The 23,389-nt window shown below is 52.9% G+C and overlaps 1 protein-coding gene and 1 pseudogene across 1 annotated transcript; both read right to left on the bottom strand.

Moving 5' to 3' along the window:
- Nucleotides 1–1,204: 1,204 nt before the first annotated feature.
- Nucleotides 1,205–8,736, bottom strand: NXNL2 (nucleoredoxin like 2). The gene is made up of 2 exons (XM_036302332.1): nt 8,138–8,736; nt 1,205–1,879 (listed from the first exon to the last, which is right to left on the bottom strand). The coding sequence occupies exons 1-2, from the start codon at nt 8,437–8,439 to the stop codon at nt 1,711–1,713; spliced, it is 471 nt and encodes a 156-aa protein (XP_036158225.1). The 5' UTR covers nt 8,440–8,736; the 3' UTR covers nt 1,205–1,710.
- An 11,803-nt stretch (nt 8,737–20,539) lies between these two features.
- Nucleotides 20,540–22,037, bottom strand: LOC118652504 (annotated as a pseudogene).
- Between the last annotated feature and the right edge of the window lie 1,352 nt (nt 22,038–23,389).

Raw genomic sequence — 23,389 nt, 5'->3', positions numbered from 1 at the left:
AAGAAGTCTGTGGCTGTGGTTTTACACGCGCGCACACACACACACACACACACACACGGTTTGTGGACTTTCCATCTGCAAGAGATAACCCCCTCCCCCAGAGAATGTGTGGTTAAAAATACCATAATTAGCCCTGGCCAGTATGCTCAGTGGTTACAGCACCAGCCCTGGCACTGAATGGCTGAGGGCTTGATTCCCAGTGAAGGGTATGTACCTGGGTTGCAGGTTCGATCCTGGCCTGCCTTGGGCGCCTGCAGGAGACAACCAATCCATGCATCTCTCTCACATCAATGTCTCTCCCCACTGCCCTCTCTTACTCCCTCCCTCCTTCCCTCTACTCCCTCTGAAAAAAAGAAAAAAATATCAATGGAAAAAAATCCTTGGGTGAGGATTAACCAAAAATATATGTATGTATATATACCATCATTAGATCTTAAGTGTTCTTATCCAAAAATAGATACGGTAACCACATGGCAGGATGGAGTGCTGGCTGAGCTGTGTGGTCCTCATCTGTCATTTATACATGCACCAAACCAACAGCTGCACACCTAAACTTACCCAACGTTAGTTACATCTCAGTGAGGCTGGAAAAAATACCACAATTAAGTCAATATTGTTTCAGGAAAAGACCTGCACTCCTGCGTGCTTTATTTCTGGGGCAAATGATGACCAGATTAACTCCATCAGCTGCGTCTTTAGTCAATCCCAGTCCCCAGTGCGGTGGTCCCCTGAGGGGATAGAGGACAGGCGGGTGGTCCAAGTGACAGCATGGAGCCCCCCCCCCCCCCCTTAAGCCAACAACACGGCCTTCCGCTCAGGGCCCAGCCCTCACCTCTGGGCCAAAGCCTTCTTCCCTCCGCCCCGCGCTCTCCGCCCAGCCCAGAGAGCAGCGCAGTGGGGCGCGGAAGGGACTGGCTGGGGGCGGGTATCTCCGGCCCCCCCCCCCCCCCCCCGTCACAGTTTAGCTGGAAAGGAGGGAAGGTCTGGCCTGGCCACGGGACAAGCTGCCCAGCGAGGCGGGCAGGACCGGCTGCAAACCCGAACCTGTGGCTCCCCTCTTGCTCTTTTCTTTCTTTAAGAAACACAGTTTATATGAGCTTTATTATTATTTTTAATTTGCTGATTGAGAGAGAGAGGACAGGAGTGGGAGGGAAGAAGGGAGAGGGAGAGGGAGGGGGAGAGGGAGGGAGAGAGAGAAAGAGAGAGAGAGAGAGAGAGAGAGAGAGAGAGAGAGAGAGAGAGAGAGAGAGAGAGATTGCTCCCCTTACTTCCGCACCCATGGGTCGCTTCTTGTATGTGCTCTGAGCCGAGCCCAGCGGAGGCTCGAACCCACTGCTCCCAGCCAGGCGCCTCCTGCGCTTCAGACCCGCGGGGCTCGGCGTCCTTTCGGAGCCGGAGCCGGCGAGGTTTGGTCCTGACGGGACTACACAGCCTCGGCATTGTCACTACTTTCTAGGATACGATGATGCTGTTATTCATTAAAAATAAATGTGAGCACAAAAACAGAAGAGAACATCGCAAAGAAAAGCACCCTTCGGGGCACAGGCGCAGTCCTCCTCCTGGGGGAGCTGGAGCAGGCAGAGCCGCGCAGGGAGAGCCAGGACACACCGCCTCCTGCAGCGCGGGGAGGGCCGGCGCCGCTGGCACCCCACCCCCTTCTCCCCAAGTGCTGGCCGCAGCACCGGGCCCACTCCTGCCCAGGTCCCGGCTTCACCCGGAGAAGTTCTGAAAGACGGGGGCGGCCTCCACCCAGCTTTGGAAGCAGGCCGGGCCCCGCTCCCGGATCTGCTTGCGCCCTTTGTCGGTGATGACCTCCCCACTGGGCTTCAGGATCACAAGCTTGGGGGTGGCTGTGACGCGGTACCTGGTCCTCAGCTCACTGCGGAGAGAAGCGGGCAGGCCAGGGTCAGCGGGCGGGGAAGCTGTGCCCCCCGCCAACCCTGCACAGCCTCAGGGCCACGCCCGCCAGGGGCCCGGGAGCCTCCTTCCTTCTGCGTGGCCCTCCGCCAGCCTGTCCCAGAGCGTCAGCAGCTGGGCTGCTGGGGCCTGTGCTGCCCACGACCATGGCACAGACACGAGGGACAGAGGAGCCCTCACAACGTGGCTGCTGTGACTTTCATCTTAGTTCATTTTCATTTAAATTTAAGAAGCCACATGTGAGCCCTAACCGGTTTGGCTCAGTGGATGGAGCGTCGGCCTGCAGACTAAAGGGTCCCAGGTTCGATTCCGGTCAAGGGCATGTACCTGGGTTGCGGGCACATCCCCAGTGGGGGTTGTGCAGGAGGCAGCTGATCGATGTTTCTCTCTCATCGATGTTTCTGACTCTCTATCCCTCTCCCTCTCTGTGGAAAATCAATAAAATATATTAAAAAGAAGAAGAAGAAGAAGCCACATGTCATGGCTATTGTACTGCGCAGTGCAATTCTAAACCCACAAATAACCCCAATACATTCATATTCCCCTCCACATCTCAAGAGGTTGAAAATACCAGGTGGATGCCGAAGCCGGTTTGGCTCAGTGGATGGAGCGTCGGCCTGCGGACTGGAGGGTCCCAGGTTCGATTCTGGTCGGGGGCATGTACCTGGGTTGCGGGCACATCCCCAATAGATGTGCAGGAGGCAGCTGATCGATGTTTCTCTCTCGTCAATGTTTCTAACTCTCTCTGTCTCTCTCCCTTCCTCTCTGTAGAGAATCAATAAAATATTTTTTTTTTTTTTAAAAAAAAAGAAAATGCCAGGTGGACAGAATGGTAGCAGTTAAATTCTATGAGTCCTACGTAAAGGTGGAGCTTACGCGGCTTCCCGCCCCTCCCATTCCAGGGCCTGCTGACAGCTGGGAGGAAACTGTTCTTGGCTACTTCACCGCCATGTGTGACCCCACAAGCGGCCTTTCACACAATGGTTTGCATTTATTTAGGGAAAGGAGCCTCCTCCTTCGTTTTGCAAATCTCCCCACACCCTTCCCCGGTTCTGCCCTCAGGACAGGGCGGCTGGTGGCCATCCCCTCCAGTGCCCACGGCCAGCCTGCAAGAGCCTCCGCCAACAGCAATCCGCTTTCCCTCATCTGTCACCCTCAGGATGTGGACCTGAGTGGAAGGGAAATGCACGTGAGACCTCGCGTAAGCAAATCTTCCCCGGACATCTCCATCCAGGTCCGACTGTTTCCAGCACCAGGCCCGACGGCTCTCCCCTGGGCAGGAACACACCCGGCACCTACTCCCACTTCAAACACCTTTGGCAGTGAGAGCCGGCCCTGCTCTGGCCACAGGGGCCTCACTAAATGTCAACTAATCAGTGCGCACAGACCACTTCATCAGACCATAATATGGCATTGCAACTGGAAACCAACAAAAAGTAATTGTTTGGGATGAGCTTAAAAACTAAATAGCCATAGATTGTATGTGAAACAGCAATGCAGGCTACAAAGTAATGAACACAGAGCACTGTGGAACATACTACAATCCCAAACTGGAGACACAAGCAGACTCAGAACCAGTGCCTCCCTGTGGAGCGCGAGGAAAGAGGAAGGTGGGAGAATGCGCCGCCAAGACACCACAGCCACTCATCACCAGGAGGGACGGGACGGATGGGGCAGGCCCCCGGCTGCAGCCGGGCCTGAAACAGACAGCGCAGGCCGCAGGCCGAGCCCGGAGCCAGCTCCCGCCTGCGCCTGCGGGCGTTCCAGCTTAGCGGATATTTGTTTCCCTTTGATTTGCTGCTGCTGTTTTCATCACTGGCAACATTAAATCAAGCTCTGACACAGTGAACTGGGCTTTGAGGAGCAAGGAGGAGGTTTGGGATGGACATTTTGTTTCTCCAGCTTATCTTTTAAGAGTCACAGTGTGGGCCTCACATCCTCGCGCTGGCAGCCTCTGCCTGGGGACAGCTGTAACCCTGGAGCCACACAGGAGCCATACCTTCTCCCTGGACTCAGCCCCATCCCCTCTGGATGCTGAGCTGTGCCCAGAGAGAACCGCCTGTGCCTTGTCGCTGGGCAGAGGGAAGTCCTGGTCACAGAGCATTTTAACCATTTCAGGGACATCTGAGAGCCCAGCTCCCCCTGGCCCTCAGTGCTGGTGCTGGTGCTGGTGCTGGTGCTGGTGCTGGTGCTGGTGCTGATGCTGGTACTGGTACTGGTGCTGGTGCTGTGGCAACACTGGTATCCTCCCTGCACCTAACGCAGTGCCTCACACTCCCTGGCACAGCCGCCTCTCGGTCACCATAGCACCTCGGGGCTCCAGTCTCTTTCCATCTTGGCCACCAGCAGACTGTTACAGAGCGAAACTCTCTCTACTTATCCCAACCATGCATCCAACAAGCGCCCTGTAGACACAAAGCTCTGCACAATGTCTAGTCGGACCTTAGGGGTACAGAGAACCCCGAACACTCCAACACGTAGTGTTAGGCTCGAGCCATGGCGGGCACAGGCCTCCCAGGTCAGAGATGCTCCTGGCGTCCCCAAGGGCACGGCCGAGGAGGGTCTGCCAAGGGGGCTCCACGGTTGGGGGATGTGGTACGTAAAACCTTTAGGGGTGGGAAGTGTGGGAAGTGTTCTGGAATCTCAGTTGTCCAGTCTGGACAGAACACAGGTGGAAAGGGCAGGCGTGGGAGGCAGTGTGGTCAAATGCTGGGGGGCAGGAAGATGCAGACTGAGAGCCACGGGAGAGCCGGCAAGGGCACGGCAGGACCAGACCTGTCTTTGATGAGATGAGGCAGGTGTGAGAATAAGAATCCATTGAGTGGGGACACTGAGGCTGGGGGACCGATTAGACCAGTGGTCGGCAAACTGCAGCTCTCGAGCCACATGCGGCTCTTTGGCCCCTTGAATGTGGCTCTTCCACAAAATACCGACTTCTGTGCATGGGCCACGAAGTTTCAATTGCACTGTACGTGCGCGCCCGCATGTGGTATTTTGTGGAAGAGCCACACTCAAGGGGCCAAAGAGCCGCATGTGGTTCTCGAGCCGCAGTTTGCCGACCACTGGGTTAGACTATTCTAGCAGTCCAGGACCTAACTGAAGGAGAAATGAGCAGAAAGACAGGAAAGGACTGGAGAGCCACAGACTCGGCAGATTCGGGGCCTGACGGATGCGCTGGGTCAGGAAGTCCAGAAGGAGCTGGGCCCTCGGTGGAGAGGGCACAGTCGAGCAGCCTGGCCCACGCACTGACTCACCCATAGTTCTGAGGGCTCTGCTGGGGCTGTTCTCTACCTGGGACATGAGCCACGGCCGGCTGGTTCTCCATCTGTCCCAACTGGTGACCTGGAGGCCAAGGTGCTCCATCCATGGGGCCATGGGCGGGGCGGTGGTGAGAACAGAGTGGGGGGATGGGGGGGTCGAGGAGGGAATACTCCAGAGCCCAAGTGAGCGTGAGTGTGGTCAAGGAACAATCACAAAATGCGTGTGACATCAGCACTGAGCAGGTCTCACCTGCAGGGCGCACTCCACAGGAATGCCTGCTGGCAAATGTGCTGTTACTTCTTCCTGGGCCCACAACACAGGGAAGGAAGCCAGACAGGGTGGCCGGTCAGTGGTGCTGCCCCAAGCCAGGCCTGGGAGTCACCCCTCCTCTTGCCCACACCGCCTGTGGCTGAGGGATGCCAGTAAGCACATCCCTGTCCAGGCAGAGGGGCACTCGCACTGGTTTTGCGGGGGCTGCACTGCAAAGCCAAGGTCTAAGGAGCTCTGAGGACTAGGTGAGCACCTGGGCATTTTCCTTCTGCCGGGGCCTTGGCGGTGGTCCCCTCCAGCCATGCCAACGGGACCTGTGGGGGCTCTGTGGTGGGTTCCTCTCTTCCTCCCACGACTCACCATCAGCAGTCACCAACGGACGGCTGTTACCATCGTAACTAGCCAGTTCATATTATAGATAGGAAGACAGCAAAAGGGAGGCCAGACATTGTAAGCACAGTTATCTGGGCAGCTTCGCCAGCAAAATGCAACTTCATGCTCCCTCATCCATTCCCTGCAGATCACTGCGGGAAAGGGCCCAACGAGGGGGAAAGGGATGCATGGGCAGTGAAGTCGGGGTGACGTAGGGAAGGGGCTGGCCTGTCAGTCTAACCTGGAAAAGGATAACTGGCTAGAGGGGGTGGAGCCACTGCAAGTGCACAAAATCCAAAGGATTCATTGGATAAGCTCCCGGTTAAAAACCACAGACAAAGGAATTCTCTCTCTCTCTCTCTCTCTCTCTCTCTCTCTCTCTCTCTCACTCTCACTCTCTCTCTCTCTCCTTTTGCTTCGCTCCTGCTTCCTGGCACTGGCTTCTTCCATGACCCGTGCTAGCCTGCCCAGCATGTGGCCGCGGACCCCACAGGCAATGGCCTGCAGCTGGGAACACTAGTTCAGCCAGCCAGATGCTGGACCAGACCTGAATATGGACTTCTTCCAGGGCAGAGGGAGATGGCACCTCGGTGGGGAACTCCCTTAATGTTACATCATCAATAAAGCTTCCTACCATACCTCACCGCCCCCCGCCCCCCCATGGAGGCCTGAGAAGTTCTTGTTCGTGCGGCACCCCAAGAGCTCCACTTCCATCAGCAACATGGGGACACAGAGGACACCCCACCAATAACATAGTCACCGAGGGAAGACAGGCCAGGGCCCTCACCATGACCCAAGGGGGCCCGGGAGATTACTCCCCCAGCCCCGTAGCACCAAGCAGAGTGCTATGTTCTGAACACAGTAGGACCTTCCCCCCTGCTGCCTGGATGCTCCTTACATTCTCTTTTTTAAAATATATTTTTATTGATTTCAGAGAAGAAGGGAGCGGGAGAGGGAGAGAAATCAACGATGAGAGAGAATCATTGATTGGTTGCCTCCTACACACCCCCACACTGGGATCAAGTCCCAAACCCCGGCATGTGCCCTTGACCGGGATCAAACCCGGGACCCTTCAGGCCGCAGGCCTATGCTCTACCCACTGAGACAAACCAGCTAGGAAACTGGCACTTTCAAAACTGTGTTATTTCAAAAGCGGTGCATAACTTGAATACTAAGCAAATCAAAAGGCATTTTATGACCGGCACTAGCCATGATGCTCAAATGCATCCTTTTGCCGAGTGAATCCCGGTCATTTGGACTTATCTTCCACGTGTGTCGCTACTCCTGCTGTGAGAGGTGGGCTTGCCCAGCTCACCTCTCCCTCCCATCATGAAGGCAGGTGTTGGAGAAAGAATCACACTTCCAGGGGACTTGCAAAGGTAGCTTCCATTTTTAATTGCCCAGAAGGAATGTCCTTTGAGGGCAATTAATTTGGGAGGGTTCATGCCGCAGGGAAACCATAATCCCCAGAGAAATGCACAGGTGCTCTGTAAACAAAGCCCAGAAACCTCCCGTGCGCAAGCCGAGGGCCCGGGGAATGCCCTCCGTGAAGCCGATTTAACCCAAGCCTGGAGCTTACACCACAGGGACCGCCAAGATGCCCACGCGAGGGCCCGAGCCACGTTCCCTCTGCCAACCCACCCTCAAGTCCTCCCTGCCCCTCCTCCCTCTTCCCGCAAGGGCCCCCCCCACCCCCCGCCCCTGCGGAGCCCGTGCGCAGCCAGGGGAGAACTACGGCCAATTTCTAGTTGATTCACAAACTCTGAAACCCAGCAAAGCTGAGCGTCCGCGCCGTCACGTCACTAAACAAGAACGCGAGATGCTTCAGGGCAGGCGTTTGTGTCACCCTGACCGCCGCCTCCGCGGGTGCCGGCACCCGGTCCCACAGCTGGTGCAGGACCGCGCTGGCGGCGAGGACATGTCAGCCACGCGCAGTGAAAATGAACCCGGCTCTCCCCTCCCGGGCTCCGAGCCCGGCCCCGCACCGCTGGCCTGGGCAGCCACCCCTCGGCTCCGGTTCGGACAGAGCGCCTTCCCGAGTCCCCTCCCTTCACACTCAGTCTCCCCGTGAGGTGGGGCTCCGCGCCCCGCAGCTCGGAGAAAGGCAGGCTCTGCAGCCGGAGCGTCCGGACTCCGGGAGCGGCCGCCGGGTCCCCGAACCGCTCCAGCCTCCCTGGGAACCTGCGCCAAACGACTTGGACCCGGGCCGGGGGTCCTGGCTGCAGGGACAGGAGGGCGGGGCGCGGGGGGCGCGGGGGGCGCGGGGGGCGGTGTAGGGGGCGCGGGGCGCCGGCGAACCCCGCGCGGCCACACTCACTGCCGGTAGGGGTCGTGGAAGGGGAGCGCCAGCCAGGCGCCGGGCAGCTGCCGCAGGAACCCTTCCATCTCCGGGGCGCTGCCGTCGGTGGACACGAGGACCACGGCCAGGGGCGCGGGCGGGCGCGCCTGCTCCACCAGCTCCGCGTAGAAGTCGCAGAGCAGCGGCGTGAAGTCGCGGCTGGGCGCGCAGCGGCCCGACGCGAAGTACAGCGCCACCACCTTGTTCTGCAGCGCCGCCTCGGCCTCCACCCAGGCGCCGCCGGGGGCCAGCAGGCGCCGCCCGCCCAGCACGTCCACCATGGCTGGCGCGGAGGGCGCGGGCGGCGCGGCGCGCACGGGGACGGTCGCTTGCGGCGGGTGGTCGCCTCTTTTCTCCCCGCTCCGCGCGGTGACGGCGCAAGACCCTCCCGGGCATCAACACCGGCCTCGGGCGGCGACTGGGCAGCAGCGTCCGCACGGGGGAGGAGGCGGGGAAATGCAGACGCCTGCGGCTCCCGCGGCCACCGCAGCAGCTCCGCGCCGCGCCTCCGGCAGCGAGCGGCCCGCTAAGCCCTAGCGCTCTCCCCGCCGCGCCCACCCCGCGCCCCTCTCTCCTCCCCTCCCATCGCCCGCAGCGCCCCGCAGTCTCCGCGCCCCTCTCCCCGCCCCTCTCTCCTCCCCTCCCATCGCCCGCAGCGCCCCGCAGCCTCCGCGCCCCTCTCCCCGCCCCTCTCCCCGGCCCTCCCATCGCCCGCAGCGCCCCTCTCCCCGCCCCTCTCTCCTCCCCTCCCATCGGCCGCAGCGCCCCGCAGTCTCCGCGCCCCTCTCCCCGCCCCTCTCTCCTCCCCTCCCATCGGCCGCAGCGCCCCGCAGTCTCCGCGCTCTCCGCCCACGCGCTTCTCTCCCCTCGGACCCTGCCCTGCGCCTGCCCACCGCTCCACCTCTTGGCGCGCCTCCTGCGCTCGGTCCCGCCCCCCCTGCCTGGTGTTCACCAAGCAGTAGGCCTGGGAGGTTCTGTCCGGAGGGGAAGGGCGGGTGGAGGGGAGACGACCCCGTTCTTTCCCGGGATTGCAGGACATCCTGCGCCTGGCCTGGGAGTCCTGCACTTGAGGGAGCTGCTGCTGCTTCTTTTTAAAAATCTTTATTTATTTTTAATTTTTATTATGGAAATATTCAAGTATACATAACAGTAGAAATAGTATAATGGCCGAAACCGGTTTGGCTCAGTGGATAGAGCATCGGCCTGCGGACTGAAAGGTCCCAGGTTCAATTCCGGTCAAGGGCGTGTACCTGGGTTGCGGGCACATCCCCAGTGGGAGATGTGCAGGAGGCAGCTGATCCATGTTTCTCTCTCATCGATGTTTCTAACTTTCTATCTCTCTCCCTTCCTCTCTGTGAAAAATCAATAAAAAAAAAAAAATAGTATAATGAAGCCCAATGTTCCCATTAGTCCGGCGTCAGCAATCCACACTCACAGTACATTTGACATCACGATGTACGTGTGAGGCAGCTTCTTAAAGAAGCGAAGAGTGAAGTGTCCCGCACCAGTGAGGCCTGCGAGCAAAGTCTCAGCTTCCGCCGGGGTGGAAGGACACCCGCCTGGGCGCAGAATTTGAGGAGCCATAACTCAGTGGTCGAGAAAAACGCTATCCCAATGCAATGTTTTATTTTATCCTCACCCAAGGGTTTTTTATTGATTTTTCAGGGAGGAAGGGGGAGAGAGAAAGAGAGAGGGGGGGAGAGAAGTGGATTGGTTGCCGCTCACACGCCCAGACAGGAGATCCAAACCGCACCGTTCAGTGTATGGGAGATGCTCCAACCAACTGAGCCACCGGCCGGGGTACTAATGCAATATTTTAAAAACTCAAAATTGCCCTAGCCGGTTTTGCTCAGTGGATAGACCGTCGGCCTGTGAGCTGATGGGTCCCGGGTTTGATTCCTGGCAAGGGCACATGCACATGCACATGCCTGGGTTGTGGGCTCATCCCCAGTGTGGGGTGTGCAGGAGGCAGGCCAACAATGATTCTCTCTCATCATTGATGTTTCTATCTCTCTCTCCCTCTCCCTTCCACTATGAAATAAATAAAAATATATTTAAAAAAATAAAAACTCAAAACTAATGCCCAAAAGTTCATGATGAACAAAACATCAAACATGGAAATAGGACAGGATGACTCCCTGCCCTCAGACTCAGAAGGCAGGCACCTCACCCTGTCTGCGCCCTTCCAACCCCCCCCCCCCCCCCACACACACACAAACAAACAAAAACCCTAGGCGAATGAGGACAACTCATTGTGCTTGCTCTGGAGAGGGAGGGGCAGGGCTGCGGAGGGGGTGCAGGTAGACACCTGGAGCGAGGTTGACCCCTCCACTCTCTGCACCATGAAACTGACATGTTGGGACACTATGCACTTGGCAGAGCCAGGGCTAAGTTCACGTTCTGTTGCCGGACAGATGGCCCATGAAGAGCGCTACCAAAGCCCCATTCACTGTCGTCTTAGAAGAGTAGGAATTTACGGGCAAACCTGGATTCTCCAAAGTCTCCCATCTCCAACAAGTGGGTTCTTGGCCAAGTTGTTCATGGAAAATGTCTCGGTTGTGAAACAAAACTTCAGTTCTCGACCCAACAATCCTTTTGTGCTGATACCTGTATGGTCAGTTACATGTCTCTCAGGTGACAAACAAAGGAGAGAGTGCGTGAGTATGGGCCAGTTCACCACTAAACCTCGTAAACCTCGAATTGTTAACATCTCAGGAAATTGTGCTGTGAATATTTTTTGCTTTTGTTGCTACTTATTATCAAACTAGAGGCCCAGTGCAAGAAATTCGTGCATGGAGGGTCCCCTCAGCCCAGCCTGCACCCTCTCGCAATCTGGGACCCCTCAGGGGATGTCCGACTGCCAGTTTAGGCCCAATCCCATGGGACCTAAGCTGGCAGTCAGACATCCCTCTTGCAATATGGGACCACTGGGTCCTAATCGCTTGCCTGCCTGCCTCATCGCCCCTGCCTGCCTCATTATCCCTAACCACTCTGCCTGCCTGCCTAATCACCCCTGACCACTCACCTGCTTGCCTGATCACCCCTAACTGCCTCTGCCTCGGCCCCTGCTGCTGTGGCTTCACCTGGAAGGACATCCGGAATGACACCCGGAAGGTCGTTTGGCTGTTCAGTCTAATTAGCATACTATGCTTTTATTATTATAGATATGTACAGTAAGTCATATTGATTCCTAAGGTTAGTGATAGCAACAAAGTGAAAAGGAAAGTTGTGAGAACAACAATAGAGCTTAACAAAGAAGTAATTGCAAGTATGATGGCGATGTCTGAGTGTCTGACCTGGCTACCGAGTATGGAGTGGCGAAATCAATGATTAGCACACTTTTATTTATTTATTTATTTTAAAGACAGATTCTTCTACTTTTTATTTTATTTATTTGTTTAAATATATTTTATTGATTTTTTACAGAGAGGAAGGGAGAGGGATAGAGAGTTAGAAACATCGATGAGAGAGAAACATCTATCAGCTGCCTCTTGCACATCTCCTACTGGGGATGTGCTCACAACCAAGGTACATGCCCTTGACCGGAATCGAACCTGGGACCTTTCAGTCCACAGGCCGACACCCTATCCACTGAGCCAAACCGGTTAGGGCATTAGCACACTTTTAAAACACAAAGAGGCCATCAAGAGTGCTGATGTTACTAAGGCTGTGAAAGTGCTCATGAAACAACAATCACAGGCAATTGAAGAGGTAGGAAATTGTTGTTGATTTGGATGAAGGACAAGCAGCAGGTGACAGCATTTCGGAGGCAGTGACATATGAAAAAGCAAAGATGCTGCAGCCTGACCTGAACACCCGAACAAGGGCTGACGGTGGCTCGTTAGGCCTGGATAGATGCAAGAAAAGAGGTGGCCTTCATCGGCACGAGGCTGCCGGCTCTAACAAAGCAGCTGCGGGTAATTTCGTGATGGAATCTGAACAATCCGTAGGGGCCAGGGGACTTGTTCCCCAGCGAGTGTTCAGTTGTGATGAGACAGGCCTCTTCTGGAGAAAACGCCCAGAGGACCTACATCCCACAGCAGGAGTCACGGCCGGGACGCGAGCCAGCGGAGGACAGGCTGGGCTGCTTGCAGGGTGGGATGGAGTGGCCTTCAAATGGAAGCATCTACTGAAACCCTCGCGTTTTCAAGAAAAACAATGTCATGAAAAACAAGTTGAATTCGACATGGAGAGCTCCTAGCAAAGCTTGGGTAAACAGGCAGGTTTTTTTGTTTTGTTTTGTTTTTTAAAATATACTTTCATTGATTTTTTTACAGAGAGGAGGGGAGAGGGATAGAGAGTTAGAAACATCGATGAGAAACATGGATCAGCTGCCTCTTGCACGCCCCCCACTGGGGATGTTCCCGCAACCCAGGTACATGCCCTTGACCGGAATTGAACCTGGGACCTTTCAGTCCACAGGCCGACGCTCTATCCGCTGAGCCAAACCGGTTAGGGCAACAGGCAGTTTTTTATTGAGTGGATTCATGAAGTGTTTGCCCCATGTGTGAGGACATACCCCTGGGAAACACAAATGCCACTCAGGGCACTTCCTGTCCTGGCGGGGCTGCTGCCCTCCCCAGGCCTGGAGCAGAGCTGCTGGAGGAGCACAGCTTCCCCACTGCGAGGTCCTCCCCACCTGCAGCGCCCGCCCCCAGCCCACGGGCCAGCAGGTCGTTTCTAACCCCACACGAAGGTCCTGTTTCAGAGGCGGTTTTCTTTTTATTCTCCTCACCCAATATATTGTTGAATATTCTCTATTCAATAAAAATTGATATGTTTTCATTGAATTTTAGAGAGAGAGGAAAGGGGAAAAAGAGAGACATCAACGTGAGAGAAACACACACACCCTGGGTCTGTGCCCTGACTGGGAATCAAACCCAAGACCTTCTGGTGTTTGGGACGACACTCCAACCAACTGGGCCATCCGGCCAGGGCAGAGGTGTTGTGAGGTGACCTGTGAGGCTAAGTTAACCCCCAGGGGGTCCTGGAAGGAGCGTTTTAATATCCTCACTTGCGTGAGGCTCATGGAGCATGGGGGAGTGTGCTCCAGGACCACGCAAACAGCTAGCGCAGTGGTCCTCAACCTTCCTCACGCCGCGGCCCTTTAATACACTTCCTCATGTTGTGGTGACCCCCAATTTATTGTTACAAATTGGACATAATTAAAGCATAGTGATTAATCACAAAAACAATATGTAATTTTTTTTAATATATTTTATTGATTTTTTTACAGAGAGGAAGGGAGAGAGACAGAGAGCTAGAAACATCGATGAGAGAGAAACATCGATCAGCTGCCTCCTGCACATCTCCTACTGGGGATGTGCCCGCAACCCAGGTACATGCCCTTGACCGGAATCGAACCTGGGACCTTTCAGTCCGCAGGCCGACGCTCTATCCACTGAGCCAAACCGGTTTCGGCACAAAAACAATATGTAATTATATATGTTTTCTCCGATGGTCTTAGGCGACCCCTGTGAAAGGGTCGTGCGACCCCCAAAGGGGTCGCGACCCACATTTTAAGAACCACTGAGCTAGAAGAAACTGGCCCGAGCCTGTTGCTGACAGAGCCTGTGCAGACTGTGAGGGGGCCTGTCTGTTGTGGGGACACTGTGTCCCTGGGCAAGTCCATGGCCTGGCGGGGGGTGGCGATGGGAGGAGTCGGTGAGGACACAGCACTGAGCTGACCACCCAGGAGCTCCAGGGCCTTCAGAGGAGGAGGGAGGGAGGCCATTCCTACTTCACTCATCAAGGGAATGCTGGGAAATGAGCAGAAATGCAGTTTTATTGAGAAATATCACCCTGACAAAGAAGTAGCAAACCCTGCGATAAATTTGTTCGTTGACAGTGCCGTGTTTCACGTCGGGCACGTGTTAAAACGCAGGCAAAACACAAAACTAGTGAATAGTTCTTTGGTTTATTTTTCTAAAGAAAGTGGAAGGGAGAAAAAGCGGGAGAGAGAAGCAGATGAACACATCCATGGGCTGCCGCCCGCATGCGCCCCAAGCAGGGCCAGGAATCGAGCCTGCAGCCGAGGTGTGTGCCCTTGACTGGAATCAAACCCAGGACCCTTCAGTCCGTGGGCCAGTGCTCTATCCACTGAGCAAACTAGCTAGGGATTATTTTTGTTTTAAGGTGTTTACTTATAGATTAAAGAAAGTTAAAACAGGGAATTATCTGGGGGTCTTGAATGGATTACTTCAATTTACATTCTTTCTAATCGGGGAAAATGATTCATTTTTCGAAGAAATCACTTCTCAGCAGCCTTCCGAATGAGTTAAGTTTGAGAACTGCGGTGCCACTGTACCCTGAAATCAGAGGGAAAAAGCAAGAGGGCCTGTGAGCAGTCTACTAGTAAATCTTGTATGTGGCGGCCTGTGACTTTTGCTAAATTTCAGAAGCAAGATGAATGGAATGTCCCTAAACTCTAAATATCAAAACTCTATTTTGATCTGTTTGGCTTTTTTTCTTAGATCACAACAGTGAACGGAGTGGAGAGAACATTCCAGAACTTTTAGTGCCACCCATCCACGGGAGAAATATCCGGTTGTTTGTGTAAACGCCGTGAGCGGAGGGGGCAGGTGTCTGTTCCCGGAGAGCAGCCCACCCAGGGCGCCCTGGGGAGCACAGTGGGAGCCGAGAAAAGAGCTCTGCCTACTCCCCAGGGGCCCCTCCTCCCGGGGCTGCCCTGACTGTGTGTGTGTGTGTGTGTGTGTGTGTGTGTGTGTGTGTGTGTGTGGACTTCTCCCTCAGAGCTCCTGGCAGGCACCCAGGGGAGGGCGGTTCATTCCCTCCCTCCTGTCTAGAGGCTTCTGCACCCCCTCCCCCCGGTCTTCAAGGGCCTTCTCGGGCCCTTCCTGTTGCATGAGGCTCCCGGGAGTGACAGCTTCAGGGCTCCCAGGCCCCCAAGCATGGCAGACACAATTAATCCCCAGCTACCTTAGCCTAAAGCATAAGGTTTCCGGGAAGGAACTATGGGAAATCAACATAAAATACACAAGGGTTCATACTCAGCTGCTGTTTGGGGGGTTTCTCTGTGTGTGTGGTGTTTTTGCTTTGCTGGTCACACTCCCTCTTTGGTCTGCGGGCTGCCTCTTCTGGTTCTGCCTTTCTCATGGGCCCACCCCACTTCCGGACTGAGCCCCTCCCTCGGTTCCAGGCAGAATCTGTCAGCATCGGAAAGGCCACCTGCAGGCCTCACAGCCCAGACCGGGCAAGCTCTGCTGTCCCCAGGCAAGCAGGCTCCCACAGCGGCCTCCAGCCGGCCCAGAGCACCCAGCAGGGAGCACATGGAGCCTTTCCTCATCTCCCTGCCTTTCCTTCCTACCAGCTTTCCTTTGTTTTTCTCTTATTTTTTAAAATCTTTATTGTTGAGGTTATTACATTTGCCCCTCTTTTTCCCCTCATTACCCCCCTCCACCTGGTCCCTGCCCCACCCCGGCCTTCACCACCCTACTGTCTGTGACCATAGGTAATGCATATATGCATACAAGGTCTTTATTTAATCCCTCCCCACTCCCACCCCCCTTCCCTCTGAGAATCGTCAGTCTGTTCCATGTCCATGCCTCTGATCCTATTTTATTCACCAGTTTATTCTGTTCATTAGATTTCTTATTTATTTTGATTTTTAGATTCAGTTGTTGATAGATATGTATTTATTGCCACTTATTGTTCATATTTCTTGTTCGTTTTCTTCTACTTCTTCCTCTTCTTAAAGAATACCCCTTCCTGCTCCGCCAACAGTGATCGACTCTCCGTGTCTAGCTGTCCTTCCCTGGGACAGCCCCTGTAACTTAAACCTCATGTGCGTTTTCACCTGGCTTCTTTCATTTTGTGTGTTTGAGGCTCCTCACATAGCGGGGGTCGCTCACTCCTCTTCCTGAGCGGTGCCCGTGTGGACACGGCGTGGCGCTGCCGTTCACTGGCCGGTGGAAATTGGGGCTATTATGAACAATGCTGCTATATTACATTTTCTGTAGACATACTGCCTTTCAATTCTGACGTGTATATTCCTAGGAACCTAGAGTCTTATGGTAAATTTATATTTAACTTTTAAAGAAACTACTGAACTGTTATCCAAAGAGTGGCAGCAGCTTTTCCACGCCTCCACCAACGTGTCACGCCTGTTGCTTGCATCAGTCCTGGTGGTGAGTGGGAGGTAGTATCTCAGGAGTAATTTGCATTTCTTTTTTTAAATTATTTTTTATTGCTTACAGTGTTACAAAGGGTATTACATATGTGTCCCTTTCCCCCCGCCCTTGACAGTCCCCTGGCCTCCCCCACCCCCGTGTCTTATGTCCATTGGTTATGCTTATATGCATGCATACAAGTCCTTCGGTTGATCTGCATTTCTTTATTGACTAAGGATGTTGAGCATCTTTTTGTGTGTTTATTGGCCATTTGCATATCTTCTTCAGAACAGTCTACTCAAATCTTTTGCACTTTTACTTGGACTGTCTTCTTGTTAAAGAGTCCTTTATATATTCTGGATACCAATCCTTTATCAATATATATAGGGTTGTCCGAATGCCAGTTTAGGCCCAATCCTGCAGGAATCGGGCCTAAATGGGCAGTCAGACATCCACCAAGGGGTCCCGGATTTTAGAGGGTGCAGCCCGGGCTGAGGGCCCCCCATGCACTAATTTCATGTACCAGGCCTCTAGTCTATATATATAAAAAGCTAGCGACCAGAATGCCATAAGGACTGGAATGACCAGTTGTTATGACACCCACTGTGGTCAGTGAACTGGCCAAATCAGGGGTGGGGCTGGCTGGCCAACCTCCCATGGCTCCTCCCCACAGCAGGCCCCGCCCAATTGCCCCCCCCCATAGGGGGCGGGGCTGGCCGGCCAACCTCCTGACTGTTACCAGGCCCTGCAACCAAACACTGCTCTTCCCAACTGCAATGCAGGGCCAACTCCTTGAGCTGCAAATCCAGCACAGCCACAGCCACAGCCACAGCCACAGCCACATGGGCGCTGGGGCGGCTCCTTGGCTGTGAAGCCCTTCTTCCTGGGCCTGCGACATCTACAACAGGAGTGTAACTGAGATGGCAGCTACAGGACAGATCTCAGAACAAAGAAAGCAGTTCTCACTGCTCGTAGTGGAAGACAGCCTGAGGGGAGGCTGGGCAGCAGGGTCCCTGGGGGCCAGGAGGCATCCTGACTTCTGAGGTCTGAGTGCCATCTCAGTGTCCAGCTGATAGGATTCATGACCAGGGACTACACTCGCCACTGGCCATGAGGCCTGGGATGCTCCCTGGACTTCACAGCAGTGACGACAGGTGACAGCACCAACATTCAGGTGCTTGGGACACAGGCCTGGCCTTTGGTAAAGTCTGTGCAGCGGGCAGAGAGCCCTGGTGGAGGGTAGCACAGTGGAGGCTCACCCTGACTCTGCCTGGTGACTTCATGTGCTGCGGGCACTCGGAAGCCGTGCTGGGAACGGCAGACATGCGGCGAACTGGAGAGAATCTGCCCTGGGAGTGTGTGCTGATGCTGAGTCCCCTGGACACTTCCTCAGTGCTGTGCTCACATCCTTCCCTTCGTGGGGATTGTTTTCTCAGTCTCAGAAATCCAGCACTTTTGCGAAAGATTGCTCCAGACAGTACTTGCCAGTGAACAAGGACTTAACCATCTAACAATTTTCATGAAACAAAATTCCTAAAGTCTTCCCTTTAAAGATTATAAAAAGAAAACCGAGTGTTTGAGTATCAACCTATGAACCAGAAGGTCACGGTTCAATTCCTGGTCAGGGCACATGCCTGGGTTACAGGCTCAACCCCCAGTGTGGGGCATGCAGGAGACAGCTGACCGATGATTCTCTCTCATCATTGATGTTTCTATCTCTCCCTGTCCTTTCCTCGAAATCAATAAAAATGTATTAAAAAAAAAAAAAAGCACAAAATTATATTAACACTAGAGCTCTGGTGCATGGTTTCGTGCACTGGTGGGATTTGGCGAAACCGGCTCTGCGACATCCCACGAGGGGTCCCAGATTGTGAGAGGGTGCACGCCAGGCCGAGGGACCCCACCAGTGCACGATCAGGGCCTGGGAGGGGCCCGAGGGAGGGCTCCAGGGCATGTCTGGCCCTTTTCGCCCAGTCCTGATAAGCCAGACCCCAGCAGCAAGCTAACCTACTGGGCGAAGCATCTGCCCCCTGGTGGTCAGTGCACATCATAGCAACTGGTCAAACAGTCGCATGGTTTGAGGGACAATTAGCAGCATATATATATAGATGGTCCTTAAAAAGAATCTTTAATAAAGGTATGACAATTTTATCTTAAAGACATCATGATTTCACAAAGAGCAAAGGAATATTGGTAATATGGTTGTTTATAAAAGGGACTATTAAGTCAAAACTAGGATTCTCTCGCCCTGGCCAGGTAGCTCGTTGTCCTGATAGGCCAAGGTTGTGGCTTCCATCTCTGGTCAGGGCACATACAAGAAGCAAACAGTTAATGCATAAATTAAACGAACAACAAATTGATGTCTCTCTCTTCTCTTTCAAGTCAATTTAAAAAACAAACCAGGATTCTCTCCACAGTATTGTAATGGGGTGACCCGTGGAGACGACCACCAGGGACTCAGATCAAAATTTAGGAGCCTTTATTAAGCTGGCCAGCGACTACAGTTACAGCACCCTGCCGAAGCAGAGGCTGAACTGCAGTGCCGACTGCAGGAGTTACATTTTATTATTAAATTCTGTGCAGGCCCAGAGAAAAATGTGTCTTTCAAATTCTGGGCCCCCAATATGGAGGAAACTCTATTTATACTTTTTCCAGTCCTTTGTCTCCCGAATTTGGAATGAGACTTCCGGGCCTTCTGGGAAAGAAGGCCTGCGTGCTGGGAAGGGGCCATGAGACCCTATCTCAAGGCCTGGCAACTGTCTGGTGTCAGCACTGACAGCTCTGTCTGGGCCATAGTTTACGGCCTCTCTGGAATGGGAGTAGTCCTATTTTCCTTATTGTTTAAGACAGAAGCCAAAACAGTAGGGTTAAAGTTTCAAACAGCAGTTTTTGTATAAGATGGGTACTTCAGTATAATGAAAATACCCACACACTGAAGGGTTGTGGGTTCGATTCCTGGTCACGGGCATGTACCTAGGTTATGGGTGCATTCCCCACACCCAGTCAGGGCGATTGCGGGAGGCAGCTAATCTATGTTTCCGTCACATCACAAGTTTCTCGCTCTCTCCCCCCTCCCTCCCTCCATCTCTGAAAAACAATGGAAAAATATCCTCAGGTGAGGATTAACAAAAGAAACAAAAGCCCCACCTTGGTTTATGAGATGTGCAGCTGGTCTTTGCCCACTGATGGCAGAGATGGGAATATAGAGCCTTACTGAATTGGGTAATTCACCCAATTAAAGTTACGATGGCTGTCTACCCAAAACCACACCCAGCACTCCACCCTGCTCCAGCCTGACGCTGTAACTAGAATTGTTTTTAAACAGGAAAATGAAACAAACAGTTTTAGGATATTTTAGATTATGAAGACACAGTTACTAGGAACAAGGTTTGGGTAGCAATGGGAAGCAACTTGAAACTTCACCTTGCAATTCATGATCAACTAGGACAGTGTGCGCATAAACCCAACAGCGGATGGAAGATGCAGCGTGACCGGCCAGGACCTGACCTCTTCTGGGGGAGGCGGGCAGCACCAGCCCTGTGGATGCCAAAGGACCCACATGCTGTCGGCTAGTCAGCTGGGAGAATTAGGACTAAACTAAAAATACAATGCAAATTTTTGTACTTTTTGTGTTCTCGAGAAGCCAAACACCACTCTGGCTTCACTGAGAATTACGATGCCTAAGCGGCAGCGGTGGGGCAGAGCCCTCTGTGGAGCAGGCAGTGAGCAGAACCTGGTGAGTCATCAATGCTGTCAGCAGCTCCGTAGCTTCGCTTTCTCAGGACACAAACGCGTTCTCGGTACCCACAGCCTCCATTCCCCGGGCGTGTGGAGAAACACGCAGGGGCCCAGCTGCCCTGGCCGTCATCACACCCCTGGCAATCGTGCTGGTTATTTCTCTCGAGCTCACGTTAACCTGAATGAGATTCTGTGGCTTTAAATAAAGCAGCTGGCTCTGCTTATAGTGTGGGACCAAGGCTACTATCCATACCAGAAATTTAAGATGGGATGTCGAAAAACTACAGTGAATTTTAAAGCCTGTAAGCTGTACCCTCCTAGAAACATAATCTACTTTTATTTTTTTCTCATTAAACTTTATTTTAATGGGTCTCAAAATTCTGTGACAGATTTTTGATCATGTTGTTTCCATTAAAAAATACTGATTTTAAAAACTAATAACTTAAAAACTGCCACACACACAAAAGAACCAAATGGTCGACAAAACATTCTCCTCTTCTGAATGTTTTACAATGATGCACTGTAATCATTAGCAGCCTTTTCTATTAAACTTAAATGGCCAATTGAGACAAACAGTCCTGAGACGGTTCTTCCACCACTGATTAAGGCGGGGTGGCGGCAGGTATTGGGAATAATACTCATTTAGCCTCTGAGCTTTCTGGGCAGGCTTGGCGACTTTGTCAGCTCCAGCTGCCTTCTTGTCCACTGCTTTGTTAACATCCACAGCATCTGTCTGTCTCATGTCACAAACAGCAAAACGGCCCAGAGGAGGGTAGTCAGAGAAGCTCTCAACACACATGGCCTTGCCAGGAATCGTATCAACGATGGCAGCATCACCAGATTTCAAAAACTTGGGGCCATCTTCCAGCTTTTTCCCAGAACGACGATCAATCTTCTCCTTCAGCTCAGCAAATTTGCAAGCAGTGTGAGCTGTGTGACCATCCAGCACCGGTGCGTAGCCAGCACTGATCTGGCCTGGGTGGCTCAGGATAACCACCTGAGCTGTGAAGCCAGCTCCTTCCCCTGGTGGGTCCTTTTTGCTGTCACCAGCCACATGGCCTCGGCGAACATCTTTGACAGACACGTTCTTGACGTTGAAGCCCACCTTGTCCCCAGGAAGAGCTTCACGCAAAGCTTCATGGTGCATTTCCACAGGCTTCCCTTCCGTGGTAATGTTGACTGGAGCAAAGCTGACGGACCACCTGCCGGGTTTGAGAACACCAGTCTCCATTCGACCCACAGGGACAGGACCAATACCACCGATTTTGTAGACATCCTGGAGGGGCAGACGCAGGGGCTTGTCAGTTGGACGAGTTGGTGGCAGGATGCAATCCAGAGCTTCAAGCAGCGTGGTTCCACTGGCATTGCCATCTTTACGGGTGACCTTCCATCCCTTGAACCAAGGCATGTTAGCACTTGGCTCCAGCATGTTGTCACCATTCCAACCAGAAATTGGCACAAAGGCTACTGTGTCGGGGTTGAAGCCAATTTTCTTAATGCAGGTGCTGACTTCTTTAATAATTTCCTCATATCTTTTCTGGCTGTAGGGTGCTCAGTGGAATCCATTTTGTTAACACCAACAATCAGCTGTTTCACACCCAGTATGTAGGCAGAAGGGCATTTTCACGGGTCTGCCCATTCTTGGAGATGCCTGCTTCAAATTCACCAACACCAGCAGCAGCAATCAGGACAGCACAGTCAGCCTGAGATGTGCCTGTAATCATGTTTTTGATGAAGTTTCTGTGCCCTGGGGCATCAATGATGGTCACATACTTGCCGGTCTCAAATTTCCACCTCGCTTCTGTTCAGCTTTCAGTTTATCCAGGACCCAGGCGTACTTGAAGGAGCCCTTCCCCAGCTCAGCAGCCTCCTCCTCAAATTTCTCAATGGTTCTCTTGTCGATGCCCCCACATTTGTAGATCAGATGGCCAGCAGTGGTAGACTTGCCAGAATCTACATGCCAATGACGACGATGTTGATGTCTTTTCCTTTCCCATCTTGGGTTTGAGTTACTGGTGGTTTTCATGACACCTGTGTTCGGGCAGCAAACCCGTTGCGAAAAAGCCATAATAATCTACTTTTAAAACTTCTCCACAAAGGGACCGATTTCAAATTATCATGGGAGAGGGCAAAGAAGTGATTCAACACAGTGCACCAAGGCCTACCAGGGATGGAAAGCAGTGATCACTACCCCCACTGCACACACAGCTACAATTCATTGGGCATAACTGTCCTTTTTAAAATACAGCTTCCGCCTGGCTGGTGTGGCTCAGTGGTTGAGCATTGATCTAATCACATGCCTGGATTATGGACTTGATCCCCAGTAGGGGTTGTGCAGGAGGCAACCAATCAATGATTCTCTCTCATCATTGATGTCTCTCTCTCTCTCTCTGAAACCAATAAAAATATACTTAATAATAAAGGCAGCTTCCCTCTTTGATAGTAATTCTTTCTGAAAGTAGACCTGCTATTTAAATTACTACCAATCGGACCATTGCCGGACATTGCGAAGTCCAGCAACACTAAACAAAAGCAGGTCAGTGCTTGTGACCACTGTGATGTGAAAACGTCAACAGACACGTATCTTTATTCAAAAAGCTTAGACTGCCAAAACCGGTTTGGCTCAGTGGATAGAGCGTCGGCCTGTGGACTGAAAGGTCCCAGGTTCGATTCCGGTCAAGGGCATGTACCTGGGTTGCGGGCACATCCCCAGTAGGAAATGTGCCGGAGGCAGCTGATCGATGTTTCTCTCTCATCGATGTTTCTAACTCTCTATCTCTCTCCCTTCCTCTCTGTAAAAAATCAATAAAATATATTAAAAAAAAAAAAAAAAAAAAAGCTTAGACTTACAGTCTAGCCCTCAGTTACACTAAAATAAAAAATGTGGCTGGACCATCCCACTAATATCTCCAGGGTGCTTATTATTACAATTGTTACATATGCAGATGCTAGTTTTCTGCAAAAACATAAAAACGGGAATCTTCCAGGCATTATATAATAAATGAAACTATGTGGAACTACAGTGTGATCTCAAAGATTAAAAAAAAAAAAATCAAAGCACACATGGCAAGGTCTTAAATAACAAAGCTGCTATCTGTACAAGGCACCGCGTCCTGGTTCGATGCCAGCCTGGAGGCTCAGGCCTGCACCACGCACGTCAGCATCGCACTGGAGAGTCACAGGGCAGGACGCTCCCCATATACAGACAAGGAAAACAAGTGAGAAGGGCTAAATCATTTGCCTGGATCACACCAGCAGGAAATGGGCAAACAGATCTAGAACTCAGGGAGCTGGCTCCTTTCAATATTCTTTTTAGTATACTATGTATAGCTATCCCTTTTGTATCAAAACTAGAGGCCTGGTG

Source organism: Myotis myotis, unplaced genomic scaffold (genome assembly GCF_014108235.1).
Source record: "Myotis myotis isolate mMyoMyo1 unplaced genomic scaffold, mMyoMyo1.p scaffold_m19_p_31, whole genome shotgun sequence".
Lineage (NCBI taxonomy): Eukaryota > Metazoa > Chordata > Mammalia > Chiroptera > Vespertilionidae > Myotis > Myotis myotis.
Note: the sequence above shows the minus strand (reverse complement) of the source record. Positions and strands in the feature narration are given on the sequence as shown.